Genomic DNA, 25,726 nt, shown 5'->3' on the forward strand with positions numbered 1-25,726 from the left:
TAAAATGAGGCGAAACTCACTTAACAACTGTCGTGCTTAGCAACAGAAATTTTGGGCTCAATTGTGGTTGTAAGCCCAGGTATATCTTTGCTGTTGACATTGTGGTGGTGCAGTGGTTAGAATGTAGTTCAGGTTGATTCCCACGGGCTCAAAGTTGACTCAGCTTTCCATCCTTCCTAGGTGGGTAAAACCCAGGTTGTTGAAGGCAATATGCTGACTCTGTAAACTACTTAGAGAGGGCTGTGAAGCACTGTGAAGTGGTATATAAGTCAGTGCTATTACTATTGCTTTTTTTCCCTTTCCTTTAAAAATTTTGTTTAAAGGAGAAAGCATTGTAATATGATTACTGCACATTTAACTGTACAGATCATCTCCCTTATTGTGTTTGAATGGTAAACATATTAAATATATATTTTTAAAAACCAAGACAAAATTACATCTGTGAGAAAATCAGATCAATTATTAAATACTGTTCATGTCTAACAAACCTAGGAGCCCCTTTTCCCTTCCTCTGATATGGAACTGAACTAGGAGATATGAGAGAAGGAGAAATATTTGTAAATGTTACTCACTCACCTGGGTTACTGGCACATAGAGAGGTTGTCCAGGGTGAAGCAATTTCATATTGCCATACGGATGCAGACGGCCCTCTGGCTTCAGCACTAGTGTCTCTTTACTACTTTCTTTTAAAATCCCTTTCTTTCCGCCTTCTTGTCCATTTCCTTTAAGCTCCTCTGTGTCACTCAGGCATTCAAAAAACTCTTCTTCACTGTCACTCCAAGATTCCCAAGATCTCCCCACTTCTTTTTCTTTATCACTCTCTTTTGGATAGTCTCGATCCACTGTGTCTTTTTGCTTTTCCAAATTAATCACTTTTTTACCCTCATCTCTTGCTTTCTTTCTTTCAATGCAACAATTTAACATCTGGAAAGCAATCAAACTCCCATCAAGCCCATTGAAAATTCTATTGTTAATGTTAGCAATAGGTACTTTCAACAATGGCAATGTTTTGTTAAAATACATAAGAGAAGCCAGAAGGTAGCCTGAATTCAAATTTACTATTGCAAAAGACAGCATACTTCTTCATATAAAATCCTTATCATAAATTTATAGGCTGGCCCCAATCTGTACAACTCTGAATGGCTTACTGAATACAATTAAATAGAAATTGATCACAATTTTTCAAATAAAGATTAATACATAAAAGAAAGAATGTGCATTTGTAAGATTTACCTGGAGTTTCTGATGTAATAAACAACATCTCAGATCAGGTGCACTGCTGGTTAACCTAAAAAGTAATTACACTGATATTACTATAGAATAGAAAAAGAACTGAACCGCAAAACATATAGATGCTGCCATTTTCAAAAATGCATATATAGGTAGTCCTCAACTTACGACCAACTGAGTACGACCAACTGAGCCCCAAATTTTCACTGCTAAGCAAGACAATTGTTAAGTGAATTTTACCCCGTTTTATGATCTTTCTTGCCACAGTTGTTAAGTGAATCATTGCAATTGTTATGTTAGTTACATGGTTGTTAAGTGAATCTGGCTTCACCATCGATTTTTGCTTGTGAGGTTGCAAAAGGTGATCACATGACCTCAGGAACTGCAACCATCATAAAAACGAGCCAGTTGCCAAGTGTCTGAATTTCCATGGAGACACTGCAATTGTCATGTAAAAAATGGTCATGTCACTTTGTTGAGGGCCATTGTAACTTTGTCACTAAATGAATACTGTGTTTTCCCGAGAATAAGATCCTGTCTTATATTTTTTGCCACCAAAAAAGGCACAAGATCTTATTTCCAGGTGGGGGTCGTCCACTGACTCACCTCACTTGCACGTGTTGTCCCGGACTCCTTTTCACTGTCAGAGGCCTTCAGGAACTTCTTCTGAGGCTGGCAATGCTTTCCTGAAGGTCTCTGCAGCCGATAACAGAGCTCCAGATCAATCCAGAGCTCTGTTATCAGCTGCAGAGGCCTTTAGGAAAGCCTTGCAGGCCTTGCCGGCTGCAGAAGAAATGGGCTAGCAAGTCAGGTTTTGGGGTGTGCAAGGCCAGGCTGCAACTGTCTGAAGGTAAGAAGTAGGGCAGCTCCATTCCCCCCATCCCCACCCTAGCTTAATTTTTACCCAGGCACCCTGCAGTGGGCAGGGTCTTAATTAGGGCTTAGTTTGGGGGGTAGGACTTCTATTGGGCGCACATGTAAAAATCAAGCTAGGACTTAATTTCAGGGGAGGTCGTATTTTCAGGGAAACACAGTAGTTGTAAGTCAAGGACTAACTATATAACCTGTCATCAACTTAAATCAAGACCTTTAAATTAAGCCCAGCAATCTTTTGAACATATCTTGCAAATAACAAGAAGACTTGGATACTTCATAATTTATCAACCAAATCTCCCTCACAAAGCTGTTTATTTTAGGTGGCTTAGAATCTCCTCCTGAGCAATCTACATAGATGATACAAATGTATCAAGCTTTTTCTCCTTTTTATGTTAAATAAAAGAAACTGACTGCGAATATCCTTTTGAGGTGGCAGTAACATTTCACTTTCTCTTCAAACTAACTCTGAGGAGTGTTACTGATTTCCTATTAGTAATAACTAAATAATAGGCCTAAAACTCACCCTGGGATGAAGAAGTTGTTCTCCCATCTATAGCGCATTTCCAAGACAAATTCCTGCCAGAGGTGTGCAACCCCTTTGACTCCACCATGATAAAAGTTGATCATACAAAGACAAAGAGCCAGTTTGTATGTCAGACTGTCTGAAGGAGCAGATTTGAATTGGATGTAAAGATTCTACATATAAGGACAAATGAAAAGAATCTGTGAAACAATATTAAACTTGTGCACAGAATTGCAAATTGTATTCTAAATTGGAGAATTTAGTTTTAATATGCACAATTGTTTTCTTTAAAACAAAGCATTATGTGCTTTTGAAAAGGCATCTTAATCAAACCCATGAAATTTGCTTTTCATTTGAATACAAATAATTAAAATCTGGTACATGTTTTTCACATATGCATTTGAACTTACAGAGTCTTCACTATCTGGGGGTGGAATACTTCCTGTTGAAGTATTAGTTCTAGCTTCAGATCCATCTGCTGATTTGTCAACAGCATCAGGGAATAAATACTAAAAGGAAAAACATAGCTTCAGTTTTCAATTTTTTCACATGCATTATATGTTACCATTACATTGCCCTGAAACATGGCTACTAAACACCTAAATCATTATTTCTTCTGCTATGAATCTATCAACAACACATTTTGTTTATCAGCCAATGTGATTAATAGAGCATCAATCTGATCTCAAAAGCTGAATGCCTGACAGCAACCTCACTGTTGTTTTTTTTAACTGAGCCTTCTAAATGCTTTTTCGTGACAATGCCAGACATTTAGCAGCAATCCATTTTCAATGTGTGACTGCTAGAAGATCTCTATTTTTCCAGAGAAAGGTCAGATTTGTTATTCAAGTGAAAGTCACCAAAAAACCACTCTTGGCTCAGACAATTTATAACCCATCATAAAATGTAACTTACCATGAGAACGGTATTCAAGACTTCATTATTTAAAGGGGATTCATCTATGCCTCTGTGCTTACGAATTTTTTTCTTTGCAGTGTGAACCATGTTTGTCACTGACAATTTATGGATTGGGACTGGTGCTGGTTCTGTGAGCTTGGACAAAGCATGGCTTATATCAGCATCTACAAAATATCAAGATTTGGCCCAAAAAAAAAAATCAGTGATCCAAATTATTGTAATCTGATTTCCCTAGTATCTTTCCATCTTGCCTCACTTAACAATGGTAACTGAGACCAGAATTTCCATCACTAAGTGATGTGGTTGTAAACCACAACATTAAACAAATCACTACAGGCCTTTAAAGGAGAATGTCACATGGTTGCCATTAGTGATTTCCTGCTGTCTTCTCTATTGACTCTGCTTATACTGGCAATGGCTAAAAATTGCAATCACATGACCACTGAATATTGCAACTTTGTAACTCCAAGCCAGGCATCAGGAAATTAACCGATATTAATATAAGGACCAGTTTTAAGTACTGCTCATTCAGTGTCATCATAAGTTCAAAAGTCATGAAATGAGTGGTTGCTAAGTCAAGAACAGTTCTTTAAAAAAAAAAAAACATAAACTGTTACTCATTGTTTTATTAAATACTACTTAGATGTTTTCACAAATCCAAGTGTCCCAACCTTTGATTGTTTCAGAAAAATATGAATTTTACCTTTTCCTTCTTCTTCAAACGCTGATCTTCCAAGAATCTCATCAGTTGATTCTTTCCGACGACATAATTTGAAAAATTCAGTAACAAAATCACCTATAAGAGAAATTAATCATGCAGATACTTTACTGTTTTCCACCAAGATTTACTCCATATAAATAATATTGGGCTTTATTAGAAAAAGTATTCTATTCTATCAAACCTATAATTAGCAATTTACATTCAATACTAAAATTAAACAATTGGTTAATGGGAGGGCTTTAAATTTCATATTGTAAGAGTAACTAGGATTTAAGATGCTCGCATAAATACAGGTATTCCTCAACTTACGACTACAATTGAGCCAAAAAATTTGTTTCTAAGTGAAACATTTGTTAAGTGAATTTTGCTCCATTTTACGACTTTTCTTGCCACAGTTGTTAAGCGAATCACTGTAGTTCTTAAATTAGTAACATGGTTGTTAAGTGAATCTGGTTTTCCCATTGTCTTTGCTTGTCAGGTCACAAAAAGCTACCCATGATCCCAGGACACTACAATGGTCATAAAATGTGACTCAGTTGCCAAGGATCTGAATTTTGATCACATGACCATGGGGATGCTGTGTGTAATAGTGTGAAAAATGGTAATAAGTTACTTTTTTCAGTGCATTGTAACTTTGAACATCACTAAATGAACTGTTGCAAGTCAAGGACGGCCTGTATAAAAACATTGTGAGAAAACCATGTAAGAGCCTTGGGTGGCACAGCAGACTAAGTGCTGTTAACTAGCACCAGCTGCCTGCAATTACTGCAAGTTCAAATCTCACCAGGCTCAAGGTTGACTCAGCCTTCCATCCTTTCGAGGTAGGTAAAATGAGGACCCGGATTGTGGGGGAAATAAGCTGACTTTGTATAAAAAAGAACACCGCTTTTGGGGGGGGGGGGGGGGCGAAAGCCCTACTAAGCAGGTATATACAAAAGAAGGCTATTGCTTAACGCATTGTAAGCCGCCCTGAGTCTCCGGAGAAGGGCAGCATATAAATCGAACCAATAAATAAATAAATAAAACCATTAAGAAAAGAAAGAGAATAAGGATTTCAAAATTAACTATGAATAGCTAACCATATAAATCAAGTTGTCTTCTCTGTCAACGCAAATCCCACATTTTAATTGGAAAATATGTAATTGGCCAATAATCAACTATGTTATTTTAAGACCTGAAACAAAGTGTGTTCAAGCTCACTTAGATTTAAAATTAAGATACAAATTGCCTTTTTTTGAAATTTAGGGAGCTTTCTAGATCAGGCATATGCCGTTAAGAATTAATATAAGGTACTACATGGAAGATACATTGGAAGGTAGGAATTGGAAGATACAAGGTGTTTATAATTTGGAAGAATGGTATAAGGAGGTATGAGATATTGCCATAAATGATAAATTGACTTGCAATATTAAAGTAAGGAGGGGTATAATGAAGGTAAACGATTTCAATGGAATCTGGAAACAGTTCCTAATATATGTGTTTTCTGGAGGAAGAGGGATACCACCACCAGAAGAAACTTTAAGATTCTGGAAGTAGGAATGATCCCGAGGGGTGGGGGAGCACTTGTTGTTTGTTTGTATTCTGTATATTGTTATATATTATATATTATGATTCATGTATGTTATGTATGTTAATTTCTTTTTTTATATATGTTAATAATAAAAAATATGGAAAAAAAAGAATTAATATAATTTATTACTACCACAGAAGTTGAAACCCACATATGAATATTTACCATATTTTTCGGAGTATAAGACATACTTTTTTCCCTCCTAAAAGAGGCTGAAAATTTGGTTGTCTTATACCCCAATTGCAGCTTTTTCAAAGCTTTTTTTTCAACTCTAACAGCTAGCGAGTAAAGCACTTTGCCTGCTCCCTACGACTCTCAGCTGTGAAGTTTTTTTTCAGCCCTAACGATGTGTTAGCGAGTGAAGCTATCTCCATGGTTTGCCTGCTTTTCTCATTGCTTCTCTCTCCAAAGATCAGTTGTGCTTTAGAAGCTGTTTTTTATCCCAAGCAGGGGATAAAACCAGCAAACTAATGTGCTGAAGCTGACCAGACTAAGGACGTTAGCCAGATGAATACCTGGTAGGCAGATTTTTTTTCCCCTATTTCCCTCCCCAAAAACTAAGCTGCATCTTATACTCTGGTGCATCTTATACTCCGAAAATATGGTAAGTATAGCAAATGAAGTCATAAAATTATTAGTTTTTTTAAAAATCAAAATTTTACATTCAAAACATTTCAGTGCTATGTTTTCTGAAATAGAAACATATTTTAACTATTAAGACATAGAAAAAAATAGAAGATTGTTCTTACTGCATTCTTTACCACAAAATCTACATGGACTTTTCACACACTGTATAGTCACACAGTGCTATATCAACTTCATATCATGCTGTAATAAGAGGGAGTCCTCAACTTGCGACAATTGAGTCTGAAATGTCTATTGTTAAGTGAGACAGATAAGTGAGTTTTGCCCCAACTTACAACCTTTCTTGCCATAGTTAAGTGAATCACTGCAGCTATCAATTTAGTAACCCAGTTGTTAAATGAATCTTGCTTCCCCATTGACTTTGTCAGAAAGTTGAAAAAGGTGATCACATGACCCCAGGACACTGCCATTGTCATACATATGAGCCAGTTGCAAGTGTCCGAATTTTTATCACGTGGCCATGGGGATGCTGCAACTGTTTTAAGTGTGAAAAATGGTCATAAGTCAGTTTTTTCATTGCCATTGTAACTTCGAACATTCATTAAATGAACTGTTGTAAGTCAAGGACTACCAGTAATTTGAAAGAAAAAAAGGCAAAGGATAGAATAAAGCTCGAGAATACTTACTCAGTAGGCACTGTGGATTCTCAGCTTTTCTGACTCTCACAGACCACTGAGGTGCTTGAGCAGGATCCAGGTCTCTTTAAAAACAAAACAAAATAATACGTTAACTTTGTTTCACCCGAACATTGAAAAGCAGTGTTTGAATAAAAACACCAACTTTTGACAATGATCTTTAGCATACTCTGACAAAATAAAATAAAATAAAATAATAAAATAAAATAAAATAAAATAAAATAAAATAAAATGAAATGAAATGAAATGAAATAAAATAAAATAAAAAATAAAATAAAATAAAATAAAATAAAATAAAATAAAATAAAATAAAATAGGGAACCATTTTTTAGGTAGGCTCTCTACCATTTTTGACTAATGTGGTTGTTTTTATAATCTAAAATAGTCTAGACAATTTTGAATTAGAACATTTTCTGAAAATTTCCCTGTTAATTATTCAAATTAGCGTATTAGTCTCAATGTGTGTCGTGGATTTCTGAGGCCCTCAGGATGGTAAATAAAAGGATCCAAATCTCCATTCCCAGGAGCTCCTTGGTCTTCGCTCCTGTTTCAATTTCTCCTAGGATAGCAACTTGGTAGTTTCTGCTGCCACTATTTTACTTTCCAGGGGATGCCTCACCTGGAAATCATTCCCTAATTCCAGGGTATGGGAAGGCTCACAAGGCTTTTCTTGTGATTCTAGCTCAATTTCTTAGAACAAAGTCTTGAAAAGCAGCCACCACTTAATTCTGAAACTGCCAAACTTTTCCTAAAAGAAAAAACAATTCCTAAGTATTGGGAAGATCTTAGTGTTGGTATATAAGTCATTCCAGAATAGACTGCTTAAAGTACAGCAAGTTCTCTTTCAACCAAGGTTTTTATGCTGATGTTGGATCACCACGGATCAGTGTTTCCTGCTTTCCTGATTCTTTCAAACAAAAAACAATATTCACATAAAAAAACTATTACTGCATAGTGTACTTTATTCAGAGTGAATGGATTCAACTGCATCTCTTATTAAACGGATGTACATTCACATTAGCAAAGTCAATCTTAATATTATTACAAACATTACTACAATGTTCATTCTATAGCAGTGATGGCTAACCTTTTCCGGACCGAGTGCCCAAAGCGCACCCAAACCCCCAAAATGCAATGTACGTGCAGCACCAACGCATATGTGCCCCACCCCCACATGCGTGCATGCCCCTGCGCGTGCACAGCAGAGACCCGAAAACCAGCTGGCCGGTGGGAGGCAACCACGCATACACAGTGGAGCTGAATTGGGGCAACAGCTCATGTGCCATCAGAGAGGGCACTGCGTGCCACCTCTGGCACGTATGCCATAGGTTCGCCATCACGGTTCTATAGGAAGCCTTGTTGTATAGAATTGAAAACTTAAATACAATTTTAATGATATTTATTCTATGGGAAATGGAGAAGTCTGACTAAAATAGAGTTCTGGAATTCTGAACTATAAAATCTAATCAAACAGAAAAGTATGTACTTACGAATAAACATCATTGTCCACAATTATGCCCTCTGTTAAATGGGGCCATGTAGCTGCTAAATGGAGTTCACTGGAAGTAGAAGCATGACTTTTATAAGAAGTTTTGAAATTATAACAAAACAAGTATTAGCATGGATCCAAACTTAAGACTTGCAGAAACAGGAAGTTACTCATGAGGGTATCTCAAGACCAAAACTATTCAATGATGAAAGATCACTTGAAATTGATGGTATGATTTTGCATCACTTTGGGAAAGAAATATATATAAACCTAAACTACACTTAGCATCACTTGGAAGAAAATAAAGGAAAGAAACCCCTCTCAAACTTGGGGAGAGGGGAACAAAAATCCCTGATTTATGTGTGGCATAACTGCACCCACCTATCAAGCCTCCTAATTATTAAGTATGGTCTTTAGCACCAAAAGACTGTCCATTACTAGAATGAGTGACTGCAAAAAAGGCATATTCCCATTGATTGTAGCAAAGATACGCAAATGGCTGCTTATAATTCAGACAGTTTTTAACTGTCTATGGAAATTCAAACTTACTATTTTATACATACCAATGTTTATTTCTTAAAATATGCAGCGGAGACCCAATATTTTCCTATAACTCACTGAATAATTTTAAAGAGAATTTATGCATGCCTATTCATTGCCATAATACTGTGTCCTCTAACAGTGAGGTTACAAAAGAAATAGATCTGGTAACTTTAATACATGGATAGCAGGACTTATCAAACACCTTATTTATATGTTACACAATGTAGTTGCATAAGCAATAGTTCTGTTAAAAAGACGTCTGAAATAATAATAATAAAAAAAAACTCCTTACCTAATAGGATCTTCACAGGCACCAAATGGTAACTTTCCAAATTCTACGCCTCCAACTTCACCTCCAACTAAAGCATCTATATCTATTGGCAAAACATATAGTTATGTTTATACAGTTCATACAGTTATACATAGATATATTATAAATATTTTGTCATATTATTCCATATTAAATATATATTCTAATTCCTACCATCTGAAGAAAGGATGATATTGCCACAACAAACCAGTAAGATCATCTTAGGCACAAAAGTTTAATCTTCTGCTTAATGTTGATCTCACCTTTTATGAGGGACAGTGGGGTGAAGAGATAAAAAAAGTTTCATACAATTTCTACACAACCTCTTCTTGAAAAAAGTTCAGATTCTTCAGTTTGCAATCATTAGCATTATGGAGATGGTAATAGAAAATATGTGCAGATAGTCATTGACTTATGACCACAATTGAGCCCAAAATTTGTTGCAAAGTGAAACAGTTGTTAAATGAATTTTGCCCCATTTTATGATCTTTCTTGCCACAGTTAAGTGAATCATTGCAGTTAAGTTAGTAACATGGTTATTAAATGAATCTGGCTTCCTCATTAACTTTGCTTGTCAGAAGGTCATAGGAAGAGATCATGTGACCCCAGAACACTGCAAATATCATAAATACATGCCAGTTGCCAAGTGCTCAAATTTTGATCATGTGACCATGGAGATGCTGCAATGGTCATGTGAAAAATAATAAGTCACTTTTTTCAGTGCTGTTGTAAACTTCAGTCCCTAAATGAACTGTTATAAGTTGAGGACAACCTGTATCAGTTTAACACCGTGATGGCGAACCTATGGCATGCGTGCCACAGCTGGCACACAGAGCCCTCTCTGCAGGTACGCAAGCCGTCGTCCAGTTCAGTTCTACTGCGCATGTGCATGCGCGTCTCCCACCAGCCAGCTGATTTTCAGGATGTGCAGGAGGCAGGAAATACGTGGGCATACGAGGGGGGGGGTCAAGCGTGCTTGTGCGGGGGGGGTGGGGGGAGCATGGTGATTGAGGTACACACTTTCCAGAAGTGTGGAAACGGGCCCGTTTTCAGCCTCCGGAGGGCTTCCGGAGCCTGGGGGAGGCCATTTTCGCCCTCCCAGAGGCTCACGGAAAGCCTCCGCAGCTGAGGTGGGCGAAAATGTCCCCTCCCCACCATGGTGCAGGTTGCTAAAATTTTTGAATCCCACTCCTCACACGCATGTGCGGGAGGGCGGGCAGTGGGCGCGTGTGCATGCATGGGGGGCGTGCGCACTTGCATGGGGCACACATTGCATTATGGGTGACGGCATACACGTGTGCTGTTGTGCGTGCGCACTTTTGGCACACAAAGAGAAAAAGGTTAGCCATCACTGGTATAACAGATTCTTGAGCAACTAAATCTACTACAAAGAATGAATAGGAATCCCAATACATGTGGTAACCTGTTAATGTTAATGCATGAATACTTCATTTTACAGGTAATACTCAACTTATGAGCATAATTGGAATATTTTTTATATTATTTTGCGGTGGTCGCTAGGTAAATAAATTTTGCCCAATAGGTGTTTTCTGCCAGAAATCAGAAGTAAATGTCACAAAGCTAAAAATATAATTTAAGAAATTAAGAAAAATTAAAAAAACTGCAAAAAAAGACAAAATTATAGAAGAAAATATTTGTAGCTCAAGGGGGAATTGTGGAATCCTTGGTACTCTCTGAGTTTCTTGCAGACGTTTCATTATCAAACTAAGTAACATCTACCTAGTTTACCAACTAGGTCTGCAAGAAAACAGCCAAGGACCCACAAATAAAATTATTCTTTTGCTATTGTGATTTGCAGTGAGGAACAAAAGTCTTTTTTCCCCTTACCCTAGCCTCAAAGCAGCTGTCACGTATTTAATATACATTGAACTTTTAATTTATTTGTCCTATAAACAAAACAGGAAAGAAGAAAAGAATTCTTGTTGCATGTTTCTTTGGTTCTCATCTAATTTTGTACTAAATTCCACAACATGAAATTGTAATAGAAATAAATTGGTTTCCTACCTGGAGGTTGTTGAGGCCAGAAATACTGCTGCCAATCTTGAAGTATATATGTAAGCCTAATACTTATACTAATTGCAGGGAGTGGAGTTAACGGGCAGCCCTGGAAAACATATCAATAATAATAATTACAAAAAATGTGAGGTCCAAAACATTAGACATTCCTAATCTTATGTTTTAACCCAGATAATATAACAGAAAGTATTTCTGAAGAATAGATTTTCAAAATTGTATATGAATACTTTTCGCAAACAGCTGAATTCTAGCAATGTCTATCTGAACCACTTTAAAGTTCAAACTAAGACTGATTCACAAAAAATGTATCTCTTGTGAACATTCTATTTGAAATGACATAATTTGTGAGATGAAAGACTTTCCCCAGGCATTGGATATGTGACAGAGAACAACACAAGTCATTTTTAATCATTCTGTATTGAAGTGAAAAGGCAGAACTTTAATTTTGAAACCTTTCCCTACTTACAGTATACTGTTCATATTTAATCAGATCAAAAACAGTAGGAATAAAAACTAAGGAAAACTAAAGTCTGAATAAATTATAAATGGTACATGATATAGCACAATCTTCAAAAATGTTTAATCTGCATGGCATTTCTGAGTAACCTCACCTAAAGTGGCCCATTCAAAATACAGGTAGTCCTTGTTTAATGACCATTCATTTAAGAACTGTTCACAAAACTGTAGAGACCTGGAAAAGTAACGTACAATCAACCCTTGCATTTACAACCATCGCAGCATCCTTGAGGTCACGATAGTGATCCAGGTGGTTAGCAACCAGCTCACGCTTACAATAGTTCCAGAATCTTGCAATCACATAAGTCATTTCTGACCTTCCTATCTGGCTTCTGACAAGCAAAGTCAACAGGGAAGCTGGCAGAAGGTCAACTGATGTCTCTCTTAACAGCCAAGGCAAAAAAAGGTACAGTCAGATGGTGCCTCACTTAATGAACACAATACTTAACTTATTTTCTGGTCTCTACTGTGGTTGTAAGTTGAGAACTAACTAGCATAAGAGTTACTGCACTTGCTACTTTTGGGAAGATCATTTGGGGCATCTTCATGCACCTACCACGTGCATACACAAACTATACTCACAATCTTAGATTTGAAGATATCCAACAATCCAGATAAGTGACTATACTGACTGGGTACTTTGCGAAGATGAACCATTTCAAAGTCAGTTCTGACTCCAGGACCTTGACACTCTCCAACATACATTTTCCGGTGTCTGTGATGAATTTGCACAAATACTGGCACCTGGCTGAAAAATATTGAAAATGTTTTCAAATAAAGATGATTGTACTCTTGGAGGACTAGACTGATTAAAATCACTAATGTAGCATTTGAGGGAAAAAACCACACTGAAAACTCAGCAAAGAAGCAACTTTATATATATTTTTTTTTCTGCTTGTGGTTAGCATCTTGTCTTGTTTCTGCAAGCTAGTAAAACAAGGTTCTTCATGTGCACCTACTTTGCTACAACAAATAATGCAGGATTATAAAAGTTAACTTTACCGCTGTATATAAACAGAGGTCTAGTCCTGTTCCCTTCCAGCACTGAAGATGTTATTTAGCTGGATAATGAAACACCTGCACAAAAACAATCAAGCAGCAAGGACCCACAGTTCAACCCTGAGCTACAAATATTCTCTTCTATTGATAAAAATTTACTTACCAGCCTGTGTTGCCCAATGCAATAGAAACTGAACTCAGAAGAAGATTACATTTGGATTCGCTAAGAACTGCCTCATTGTTTGCTGCTGGTGCAATAACTACAAGTTCACGCAAGCCATACCTAGAACAAATGAAATATTCCACTAAATTTAGATTTCAAAGATTAAGGGGATTAAGATGCATCTATCTCTCACTATTATTTAAATATTAAAACAATGGTCTCTCTGCTAAGCCCCACTAAAGATTAAACATGATCTAACATCAGGGAAAACCACTATGTTAACAATATTCTTTTTGGTATCTTGCATTTTGTGGCATAAATAATTAGTCTATGAAATGTATTATTAAATCATCATTAAAAATTCTTACAATTAATTTCTTAAATTAAAATGTAAGATTTTAAATAACAGACATACCATCTTACTAAACAGTGAGCTCTAGGAGGGAAATCATTGTTCATGCATAGAAGATCTTGCATAGCAACAGGAAGAGCATCTGTTAAACCATTAAAGATGAAACAATTAAGTCTTTAAAGTTTCAAGCAGAACAAAGAATTTGATTAAACAGCCAACATGGGTAATTTGATTTTTAGTCCAAATAAACGATTTTAATTAAATTTAATAAGACATCAATCGGTTTAATTATTGTAAAATTGCAAATACTAGTTGTCTTCGTAAATACACTTTTACAACTACTAAATAAAAAATAAGCACATCAGCCCTTGATTTTGATTTTGGGTCCTCTGAGTCAGTCAGTCCCTGGACAAGTCCTTGTATTTTTAAGGTAAGATTTTAGAAGTGGTTTGCCATTGCTACTTCCTAGGGCTGAGAGTAACTGGCCCAAGATCATCCAGCTGACTTTGTGCCAGGTCAAACTGGTACCAAACTACACCAAATCAGTTATCAACCTATATATTTCCCTCTTCAATTGTCTAACGAAAATGGAAGTTGATGCCTTCTTTTTAAAAATGTTACCATATATCTATATGCTCCTTTAATGAGCAAGCTATCAAATATGTAATTTATTAGAGTATAACATTGTCTACAAGTACTAACTTCACAGTGTATCACAATAAAAACTGATGTTCTGGGCTAGCCAGAGTCACTTGACACTGAGATAGGCAACTTATAAATTTAATAAATAAAAAAATAGATGCTATGAACTAAAGATTTTTTTGAGCACTTAAAAATGTACCCACCTTCTACTAGTTCATCTTTTGCATTTTTATCAGTTGATTTTTGGACTAGATAATGATGCGTCACGGAGAATCGAAAATCAGCAAAAGTAATTTCATCAGATTTCTCTTCCCATGTTTCAGTGGTATATACACCCTATATATCAGACATAATTATGTGATCAGAAAAGTTATCTGAAATACTTTTAATCACATTTCATAGGAAATGCCATAGTAAAAATCCATTGCTACTCTGAAAAGCATTTTTATGTTTATTATGAAAAATTTAACAAAATAGAAATAGAATTTCATTCCTTTGAACCTCCATTGGCTCTTTCTTCCTAACCTATTGATTAGTACTTTTGTATCATTTTTAAATCAAAGCAGATATAAATCAATTATTTAAAAAATAAAATATTTTCTTAAAATGTTTCATAAAAGCTATCACAGCTCAAAGACAGAAAAACAAAAAAGATTATTAGTATAATTTAAAAGCTGATGATTCTAATTTTCCTTGTGTAACTCCTCAAAACATTCAGAGCAATCAACTGAACTGGAACTGACTCAGCTCCTAATGATTTCACAAGTACACATTTGCTTGCCTGACACTTAGGAACAGCATTCTATTTTTGATGTTTAACGAATCTGAAAAATATCTAATGAAATAATTGCTTTATATGTTATGTATCTTGTAAAGATGACATCTTTATCATTCAGTAATAAAAATATATTCCGAGTATATGAAACAACAGTGCCTTTTTACTAGAAATAATCACCAAATATTCCTAACTAGTGAACTAGCAACTAAAATTATTTTGTTAATTTAAATTAAGGCCACACTATATTTTCACATGTTGACTCACTGTGATTTACTTTTTCTTATGTTTACATTGGCCTCTAAATAATTCCAAAGCAAACATCCTTACCTTTTCTAAAGATTTGCCTGAAGAAATGTTAATAAGTTTCCAGTCATTCAAAACTTCTTCAACTCTGGAAATAAATCTAATGAGAAAATGTTTGAAAATCATTAGTATTAAAATCCATGTTTCTAAAAATAAACATAATCCAACAACATACCTTTTTTTGCTTAATTTAAAGGAAAATTCATATTTAATTAATTTTTTCCAAAGTTTAAAACAACAGCTATCAAACGATGGATCACAAAAAGATCAAGGCAATGTGCTATATATAACCATATATCAGAGCTAGGGTCTTATGAACTAATTTATGGTAAAATAATTCCAAAGAACAGGAATCAACACAAAGTCTTGTTTAGATCTACAACTGATCATATTCAGGAAAAAAAAGGCTAAGCAAGCACATATAATTTATAGAAGAAATGTATTTAAGAATTAAACATTATTAGGAAAATATCACACAAAGCATTAAAAGTAAATGTCATTATCCTGAATTGGCATTCCAGGCACAGGCATAACTCAACACAAGTTAATAAACAAGGAAATCAAAAGCAGTGCTGACCCATAGTCTTCAACTTACGACCAAAATTCAGCCCCAAATTTCCATTGTTAAGTTAGGCAAGTGTTAAGTGAGTTTTGCCCCATTTTATAATCTTTTTGCTACAGTTGTTGAGCAAATCACTGCCATTAAGTGAATTATATAATAAATAAATAATAAATAAATTATGCCATCATTAAGTGAATCTGACTTTTTTCTCCATTGACTTTGTTTGTCATAAGCTGGCTGGAAAGGTTTCAAATGGTGATCACATGACCTGGAACACTGCAACCATCATTGGGTAACCAGAGTTGCTGCATGGTCATAAGTGTGAAAACAATCATAAATCATTGTTTTCAGTGCCATAGTAACTTCAAACAATCATTAAATGAAGGGCTTTAAATTGAGGACTATTTATTTTGAAATGCATTTTGAAATGGTGAATCAGATCCTAATAATGATATGAATTAATCAAAAACAGATTTTTAAAATTCAGTTTAGCCAAACTGACGGGTCGATTGTTTTGCAAGTTGCGTAGCTATTGTCTCCTCTGATTCATTTGGAACGGTGACTCAATTTCATCTACTTTATCACTGTCTAATGACATTTGCTAAAGATCACAGCTTGATCTGATGGAGAGAATTATTACAGCTTGAAGTCATAACATGCTATTCCTCATCTTTGCTTTGAACAAAAACAAATATACTGAAAAAACACACAGCAATAGCGCATACAAAATACTATTGCACTGAGATGCCAACTTGATTAATTTTCCTATAAATATTGTAGAAAATGTTTTATTGAATGCAATGGAATTTACTTCTAAGAAAGCATACTCAGAATTAACAGATAACTATTTCTAATAAATATGGACAGTAGCTGAAATATAAAAATTACTTAACTCATTAGTCATACCTAGATATATTTCTGCTTAATATAGCATAATTTCAGAGCATCCTTACATAAATGTTGAAATAGGTTCTTAAATAGAAACTATTAATAACACTTTTGTAATTAATAAAGATAATTCATATTTGCACCCTGTAATTTCAGACAGTTGATATATTCTGTATATTCTGAGTCACATCCCTTCAACAAGAAACCTGATAGAACCCAGAAAGGGAATAATTCTCTGTCACAACGCTGACCTAATGAAACAGCAGCCTTCCATCTTCAGAGATTCAAACAATCCTAATGCTAGTTTCCTCACTGCTCAACAGCAACCTTTTTTTATTCAGGGCACCCTTTGAGACTCATTTCTCTTTGTGACTCCTCTCAGCGTCACCGTTAGCTGGGGAAAAAATGCACTTTTCTATTCAAACCATTTTTAAATTCTGTTCAACTGTGTCCTATTCTAGCAGTTTTCTTGTCAAGTCTTTTTTTTTTAAGAAATAGTTTGCCATTGCCTCCTTTCTAGAATTGAGAGAAAGTGACTAGCCCAGTCACTTTCTGCCTAAGGCAGGACTAGAACTCACAGTCTCCCAATTTCTAGCCAGATGTTTTATCCATTAAACCAAGCTAGCCCTCTTATTAATTTAAACTGTGTTGTATAAAAACAAAGTATTTATTTTATTTATTTATTAAATTTATATGCCGCCCCTCTCCGGAGGGACTAACAAAAATGATTAATTCTATGCAGACAATAAATCAGTATTGAGAATGTGAATTATGACACAAATATCATATGCCTGGCAATTAAGTTTCGATCGCTCTCTCAAAAACTTACTGCGGCTACCCTAGAAATGTAGCAAGGACCCTGGAAGTTGATATAGCCTGTGATGAAGACCATTGCTCTATACTTTTATTTTTCATTCTATGTACTACCCAAAGTTGTTGACAAGTTTGGCAACCTAATTGAAATATAAATAAAGAAATAAATAACTACCCGGAGCAACTTTATATTACAGGCATTGTATCAGCATTTATTCTACATGCTTTTCAAATATTTTGTCATATTTGTCTTCAGTATCTTTTGTGAACTCAATCATTCACCCAGCACAAATAATATCCTTACTATACCTGAGTTGCCAAGTAATAGCAAGCAACATAAGACTGGAAACTTTTTCACCTGTCCAATGTTAAGTAAATAACGGTATAATCAATCTACGGAAGATATTTATATAGGTATCTCTTAAATACCAGAGACGCTATGCAAAAAGGGGCCTTCCATGGAACAACCTGGGTTCACTCAGCAGGTAAGTAAGTATGCACTCCCCAATACTTAGAATGTCCTACCTATATTTTCCTCACAAATGCTGTCCTTACGAGTCCTCTCCCCCAATGTGACCAACCACTGTCGGCAATGCAACACTCCCAACAAACTCTTTCTCGTAAGTTACCCATTTACATTACATTTGCATTTGCGAAGCAATTCCAGATACAAAAATAAAATAAAATACAAAAACAGAAGCCAGACGAAAGACCCGGGGCAACAAGGGGGGATCCCTAAACATTAACTGCATCGATGCCAGCGCAGGTTAAGAAGGGGGGAAAAAAGACAACGCGGAAAGGTGAGGCACCTACCTCTCCCATTCGGAAGCGGTGGTGAAATCCGTGATCTCGAACACTTCGGACTCCGGCTGTGGGGAAAAAAAAAGAAAAAAGAAGGCAAGTGACCAAGTGAGGCACCGAGCGGAGAAAGAAGAGGGTTAAAGAGCACCGGGGCCGCATCGCCACTTTCCCGTTTAGCCCGAAAGGGGAATGAGGGAAGGGGGTGGGGGAGGGGGTTTCAACCGACGAACGAACCTCACTGTCGGCCGCCATCTTGAGAAGCAGCGTCCCGAAGGGCATGATGGGAGGGAGACAAGGCGGCGCGCGGCGCGGCACGTGGCACAGCGGCGCGGGGTTGGGGGCAAGAGTCGTGGGGGGGGGGAGGAATCTCTCCCTGAGGCCCGGAGAGTCTGAGGGGATTTTCTCCCCCCTCCTTTTGTTGCTGGGTCGCCGTATTGCGTATGTGTGGTGGGGGTGTTTCTGTTTAGACTTGGGATGAAGAGGCTTGTGGAATTAGTCCCTGGCGGTCCGTCTTGTGTTGTCAGGAAAAACTGCAGGAATGTGGTCAGGGAGTCAAGCTCCATTGGTCCTGATGTTAGTTTATTGTCGCAAACGTGATGAGCAAGTCGATTGGGGGAAACTGAAAGGGCAAGAGAAAAAAAGAAAGCGCTCCAGCTGTTATCCTGTGGGAAATAAAGATGGGGTACATCGTTTCCTCTGCGCCTCAAAGAATACGTGGGTGGCTTTAAATCATCCTAGGAACTTTTATATGGTGAAAGAGGGGTAGACCCTGATGCTGAGGCAAAAGAGACTAGGCCACGGGTCAGCAACCTGCGGCTCTGGAGCAGCATGTGGCTATTTCACCCCTCTGCTGCGGCACCCTGTCACTCAAAAATATGTGTCACAACCGCCAATGTGCAACACTCACCAGCATGTGATTTATCGAGCTTTTCAACCCCCCAGTAGGCCAACCATGAATAAATCCAAGAAAAGTTTCAGAAGAAAACAAAGTTTAATTCAATTACATATGCTAGTTTTGTGGCCGCTCAAGAAACAAGTCAGGCAGGGAAGGGTTTTGTGGCTCCCGGTGTTTTCTTTTCTGTGGGAAACGGGTCCAAATGGCTCTGAGTGTTTTAAGGTTGCCGACCCCTGGTCTAGGCCTTGGGGCGTTTGTTTTTCTCTGTGCCACCTCAGTACCGTACTTAGAAGAAGTGGGTCTCTTCTTGTAAGTACAGTACACAAATTCAATACGTAGAAGATAGGTTTCCTTTTAAGGTTCGTTTCAATTATTTCTGAGCAACAGATAGGTAAATAAAAGCCATGCTTTGTCTGTGTCTGTCTGTCTGTCTGTCCCTCCTACACACACAAACAAACAAAACATAGAAACCAGCTACATCTATCTGCTTATTATCAATCCAGCCCACATTTGAGTTGCCCAATCCAGATATTGAATGGCAGGGTCATTCACTTTTATTTATTTTATTTTATTTATTTTAGGAAATTTATATTGCCGCCTGTTCACACATGGTGACTCAAGACGGTTTACAGGAAACATTTCAGAAAGGATTCTGACTCATGGGATGCAATTAAAACAAAAGTTAATAGAGAATAGAATTAAAGTGGTTAAATAATATTCATCAAAAATAAAGATCATAGGACTGAGTTTATGTACTATGGTTGTGAAAACTAAGATCTTAGCAATGGCAGAGTAAGTACTGGTATTACTTAAACCTAGACCTTGGAGATTTTATTTTATTTATTTTGTCAACCATGTACAAGATAACAGGTATAAGTATAAACATGGACATGAACACAGGAAATGAGTACAAATAAATGGGGACAGTAGGACAGGGATGGTAGGCACGCTGGTGCACTTATGCACACCCTCTTTACTGATCTCTTAGAAATGGGGTGGATCATAGAGTAAACAGAGCCAAGGTTCTGAATGGTAAAACCTAGAGAAACAAAAAAGGGAGAAGAAGACTACATGTTCAACTCATTTCTGTTGAAATGGTAAGATGTCTGTCATATTTTTTTCAAATTTCAAAAGATGAAGCCAGAAGCCTGCCAATATTCAATCAGCAAACATGTCTAACAGATAATTTAAGATTTTTTTTTTGCAAAGAAAGAGCATTTATTTTTATCAACTTTCCAGAAAGCATTCATCTTCTCATGGTTACCTAAAGAATAAGTGAGATAATGCATTTTATGTGTGATGTATATTCTTAGAATTTTGCTGCAAACCTCAAGCTTGTTAATCTAAGATCTAGATTTCTCATTTGCTTGCCCAGCCCAGCTAAGCCTCTTTGTTCAGTCATTCACTGTACAAAATACCCAAAAGAGAGTTACCTTGGTGACAGCTTGTAAACTAAACAGTCAGAATCTAACTCTCAATATCAGAAGGATTTGTGCTGAGAGAGGATCTTCAGAGTTTAGCAGCTCTACAATCATGTTTCTTCCTTTCTAGAATCAAATTGAAGGTAAAATAGAATTTCAATAGAACATCTTTATTTTTCTTCCCAGTAAATAAATGCAACAGATTGTATACCATAGAACATGTCAACAAAAAAGCTGCTTTAATATAAAATTTACTATTACTGCAACTACATTGATCTACAGTATTTGAACTACGGTACATAGTTTTAATTCATCCATTGTATTTGTGATACAACAGGTCTATGGATTCTGCTAAAATGATGTTTATTAGTTTTGTTATTAATACCTACAACTATATTTGTTGGTGATGTTATAAACTTATAAGTAAGTGCAATTTGGAATATTTTAATCTCCCTTGCTAGATGAAAATTTGCATTGGACTGCTTCTTAACTGGTAGGATGAGTTATAATTAAGAAATATACTTTCTACTATTTCCACCTATTACTCAAATATGGATGTTGTAAATAGCAAAAAGGAGACAAACAGCATCTTGAGATGAGTGAGCTTGCCACTGGAATCTTTTTTATAAAATCTCAGCTGACATACACAATATAAAAGGAATGCCCCATTGTTTGAAAGCCCATTTTATTCATTCTTTTGTATCTCCATTTTTTATTTATTTTTACCCAGCTTTTATTATTTTTATAAATAACTTAAGGGGGACAAACATCCCTGATACTATTTCCTCCACCTATTTCCCCCACAGCAACAATCCTGTGAGGTGTGTTGGACTGAGAATGAATGAATGGCCCAAAATCACCCAACTGGCTCACAATTCCCAGAATTCCACTGTCCATGCTTTTTGGGAATTCTACAAATGGTAGTCTTGGCCTCTATAGAATAATTTTGTGTCCTAATAATTCTTTGCATTCCATTTTGCGTTCGCTTAGCTTTTAAGTGGTTTAAACTAAAACAGTTAATGTATTACATATACCAGTTTTGTACCTTTTTATTTCACTAAGCCTGGATTCTATACATTTTAGGCACAGAATGGGACCTGGCTGATAAATGGATGCTTTTATTGTGAGTTGTTCTTCCCATTGTAACTTTTAAAAAGTAAAGTAAATGCTGTTTTTATTATATTTAAGTATTATATTTAATTCACATAGGAGATTTCTGGGTAAAATATTAATAACAGTTTTCTATTATTTTCTGCAACTTACAGAAACTTTTTGACAACCTATCAAAACAGTACAACTTCCTCCAGTAAGAAAGAACACTAAAAATACAATGATGCTAATGATCTTTCACATATTCTGAACTCTCATTCACCATTCAAGAAATTTGACCTCCAGGCAGATGGTCAGTGGCAGGGATACCTTAACAGTCTGTTTATCACACCCTCAGTAATACATCTGGAAGCTTCTCTGTGTATTACTCAGAATAATATTGCATAGTCTATGGCTACTCCACAGCCCAAGAAATTGAATTCCAGTCGAAATGCAACAGGCACAGTGGTTAGAGTGCAGTCTGTAGGCTACTTCAGCTGATTGCTAGCTGCAGTTTGGCAATTCAAATCTCACCAGCTCAAGGTTGACTCAGCCTTCCATCCTTCCGAGGTGGGTAAAATGAGGGCCCAGATTGTTGGGGGCAATAGGCTGACTGTAAACCGCTTAGAGAGGGCTGTAAAAGCACTATGAAGCGGTATTAAGTCTAAGTGCTATTGCTATTGCTCTATCTACCAATTGTGCAACCCACAAAATACTAGTGATCTCTGAGAATATAGCTAATATAAACAGTAGTTGTGATTTTGATTGTTCTGATAGTTGTCAGAGCCCAAGTGAAATATTTCCTGAAGCAAAAGAATCAGAATGTTAATCCTTCAAGACAAATATATTTTTAAGTCTAAGTATGCAGGAAAAAGATTTAACAAGAGTATCCCTAAATTAGATTAAGCAAAGCAGAATCATCAGAGGTGAAAACATCACAACAAAAGTGTAAAAAAGGCTGGATTTGGAAGTGCTGTTGTAAGCAAAGCTAACAAAAATCATGCTTTAATGACTTACTATCTTAGTAGGTCTTGAATCATCTGATACTACTGTTTGCCCAACAGATGGTTTGAATAGAAAATGTAATTGAATCTGAAGCTGCTGAAAGCAAGATTATGCTTGTCCCAAAGAAAGAGCATGCTGTCTAACATAAACCAAAGCTTCAATATTTTTGCTCACAAGAAGACTGGCAGATATAAAGGAAATAGCAACAGATGTCTTTTAAAAACTAAACTGTGTACCAAAATGGCTCAGAATTTAATGATCTGGGGCAAGAGTTCCATTCAGCATCAAAATAAGATAAAAAATCCTATTTCTCATTCTTTAGGATTGTCTCATGAAGAGACTAAGATATCTTCAAAACTTCAGAAAAATAATCTCCAACAGGAGAAAAAATGCTTCCAGCATAATGGTCAGAGTTCTACAAAGCAAGTGCTTCCCTGTATTTCCCCAAATTCTGTTAGTTTGAGAAAAACAATCTCTCCATTGCCTGTTGGACAAGAACAATCCCCAGTAGACCATTTGAATCTGAAATACAGTGACATGTTCAAGGAAATACATTCTAACGACAAAGGTCCTGGCATTTATGAAATGTTTGGGACTCCAGTATACTCCCGTAAGCCTGATGGGTGTGGTGAAAATAAGAGTAACAGGAATGTGCGTTCTGCTCCAACTGGATGGCATAATGATATGAAATATAAATCCAACTGTTTCAATGGGGAGAAGAGTAGCAGAATAAAAAGTCCCCAGAAGAAAACATACTCTAAATCTCACAAGAACGTTAATATTAAACCAAAATTGAAGGAGAAGGAAGTTGCTTCAAAAAAGGCGTCCAAGTTAACAGGTTGCGGTCTAGAACAAGGCAAAGATGTGACTGCCTCTTCTGCTGATCTGCAGATTCAGCCAAAAGAGAACACTGAATCAATTTGTGAAGATACTGATCAGCAAGCTCAGATTTCCATTGAGTTTCCTGAACTTGCTAAGCAAAAGAAAGTATGTCCTAATTCAGGCTTGTCACCAATTGAAGAAGCCTCTTTGGAATATACATCAGATGATTACGATGATGGCGATGAAGATGATGCTTTTCCTAAGAAAGCATTTGCCACCAATGTTCAGGAGTTACTTTGGCCGGAAGTTAAAGTTCATGCAGAATATGCTCCTTTCTTAAGCTGTGTGAAAAATACAAATGAACCAAATAATGCAAACAACAGTAGGACTTTAAGGGATGGACAAAACAAAACAGCTGATTGCCTTGTGGAGCAGGAAACAAGCCAGATTTTACACTATGAGTATAATCAAAAGCTGTCCGCATCCTTTTTTACAGACCAAATAAGCTCACCACCTCTAGAAAATACCCAGCTTGAAAATATCAGTGTAGCAAATATGACAACTGCATGGACTTACTACCTTGCAAACTCAGCCTTTCAGTCATATACAAATATCTTTGAGTACGAAGATTATAAGGAAGTAACAGAAGACATATTCGGTTGCTCAGTCACTGAACTGCTTTCTCTGAGTGGGACAGATGGCAACAATTCTAGCTCAATGACCAGAAACATAAATGTGGAGGCACAAAGTGGAGACTGGAGAACAGCAAAAGTTAAAAATAATAAGGTAAGTGAGCACCATAGCATTCTACATTTATAATATTACAGATAGTCTAATATTTGCTGTACTTCAGTTTCCACATTTTTCTTATTTGTTCTTTCTTTGAGCAAAATGGGCTCTTCATTCTCTTAGATCCCTATTTAAAAATGTTAAAGCATAAGAATTTGTTTGCTGGATCAAACTAATATTATTTTTCTAATCCAGCAGATAACCTGATCTGTTCACACACTAAGCAGGACAAGGAGATCATGATCCTTTGCTGTCTTCAGCGTCTGATGTTCGTTTTCTTTATTTAGACTATATTTTAGTTACTTTTATTTTATTATTTAAAATATATATATAGCCACTTTGGGTGGTTCCCAATCAAATTAAATTAGGAAATTTACTTAATAAATTTTTGACAATGCTAATCCATTATATCCTAGAGATATAAAACCATGTGTCTCTGAATAATAATTTTAAATTGAATAGTAGCAACTTCAGTCTTAGTCTCAGGGCTGTGATATGACAAGCAGAAATTCTTTCCAATTTCAGATATTGTGGTGTAGAATTTACATCATGTAAACATAACTCTCAAAACAACTGACAAACCATCTGTATTTATTTTCTATTGTTCCTCTAGCAGTATTCTGTTTTTCTGCCATCATTTGCAGAATGTTTGTTCAGATTACACGGGATATGAGGAAGGAAATCCACTTTTACCTGAAACTGCATTTTCAGAAAACAGCTTAATTAACCAAGAGTCTATTTTGTGGACTAAAGGTGAAATCCTTGGAAAAGGAGCATATGGCACAGTAAGTTATATTGAGTCTGACTGCATTTTGTGTACTGTATTCTAAGTATTTTAATATTTCCTTTTGGACAGAATCTCTCAAAATGGTGCACAAACTTAAAAGACACAGATATAAACTTGGAATCAAATTAAGCTTCTGAACATTGTTAAAATTAGAGATCTCTCTCAACAGATTTCTTTATATAAGGCAACTAGTTATTAATTCAGTTGGTTTTGTCCATCTTCTGTTTGGAATCTACAGTAGCCTTTGACTAAATATCCTAGATATACAAATGTTTAAATGCATAGCTTATTAAGGAAGAAGATCTCCACAACTGATTTCAATGGGAGTTGGAATGAGCAAAGTATTTGTTTGTTTGTTTGCTTGTTTGTTTAATTTAATTTAATTTAATTTAATTTAATTTAATTTAATTTAATTTAATTTAATTTATATAGCTGCTCATTTCAAACCTGTGATTATGGGGAGATAAGGTAGGAGGCCATTTCTTGGCAAGACAGGAACAATGTCACACACTGGTTTCACATTCCAGCTCTTGGGTCTCAATTCCTGATCCCAATCAGAAGACAATTAAAACACTTACAGAAAGAAATGAAATACAAACAGCAG

The 25,726-nt window shown here is 36.2% G+C and overlaps 1 protein-coding gene across 2 annotated transcripts in view; it reads right to left on the bottom strand.

Moving 5' to 3' along the window:
- The window catches only part of RAB3GAP1 (RAB3 GTPase activating protein catalytic subunit 1), a 32,075-nt gene extending 13,482 nt beyond the window's left edge, over window positions 1-18,593 (bottom strand). The window contains exons 1-17 of one of the 2 annotated variants that reach the window (XM_070946905.1): window positions 18,549-18,593; window positions 18,327-18,382; window positions 15,275-15,350; window positions 14,373-14,505; window positions 13,591-13,669; window positions 13,176-13,295; window positions 12,596-12,761; window positions 11,486-11,585; window positions 9,443-9,524; window positions 8,609-8,677; window positions 7,110-7,183; window positions 4,251-4,343; window positions 3,545-3,711; window positions 3,040-3,138; window positions 2,630-2,802; window positions 1,234-1,288; window positions 577-924 (exon numbers count right to left, since the gene is read on the bottom strand). In XM_070946905.1, coding sequence (XP_070803006.1) covers window positions 577-924; window positions 1,234-1,288; window positions 2,630-2,802; window positions 3,040-3,138; window positions 3,545-3,711; window positions 4,251-4,343; window positions 7,110-7,183; window positions 8,609-8,677; window positions 9,443-9,524; window positions 11,486-11,585; window positions 12,596-12,761; window positions 13,176-13,295; window positions 13,591-13,669; window positions 14,373-14,505; window positions 15,275-15,350; window positions 18,327-18,382; window positions 18,549-18,593 — 1,935 coding nt within the window. The remainder of the gene's footprint in view (window positions 1-576; window positions 925-1,233; window positions 1,289-2,629; window positions 2,803-3,039; window positions 3,139-3,544; window positions 3,712-4,250; window positions 4,344-7,109; window positions 7,184-8,608; window positions 8,678-9,442; window positions 9,525-11,485; window positions 11,586-12,595; window positions 12,762-13,175; window positions 13,296-13,590; window positions 13,670-14,372; window positions 14,506-15,274; window positions 15,351-18,326; window positions 18,383-18,548) is intronic. The other variant, XM_070946990.1, reaches the window with a different exon arrangement.
- Between the last annotated feature and the right edge of the window lie 7,133 nt (window positions 18,594-25,726).

This window comes from Pituophis catenifer, unplaced genomic scaffold, assembly GCF_029215685.1.
Source record: "Pituophis catenifer annectens isolate HBS135680 unplaced genomic scaffold, rPitCat1.0.hap2 SCAF_1, whole genome shotgun sequence".
Lineage (NCBI taxonomy): Eukaryota > Metazoa > Chordata > Lepidosauria > Squamata > Colubridae > Pituophis > Pituophis catenifer.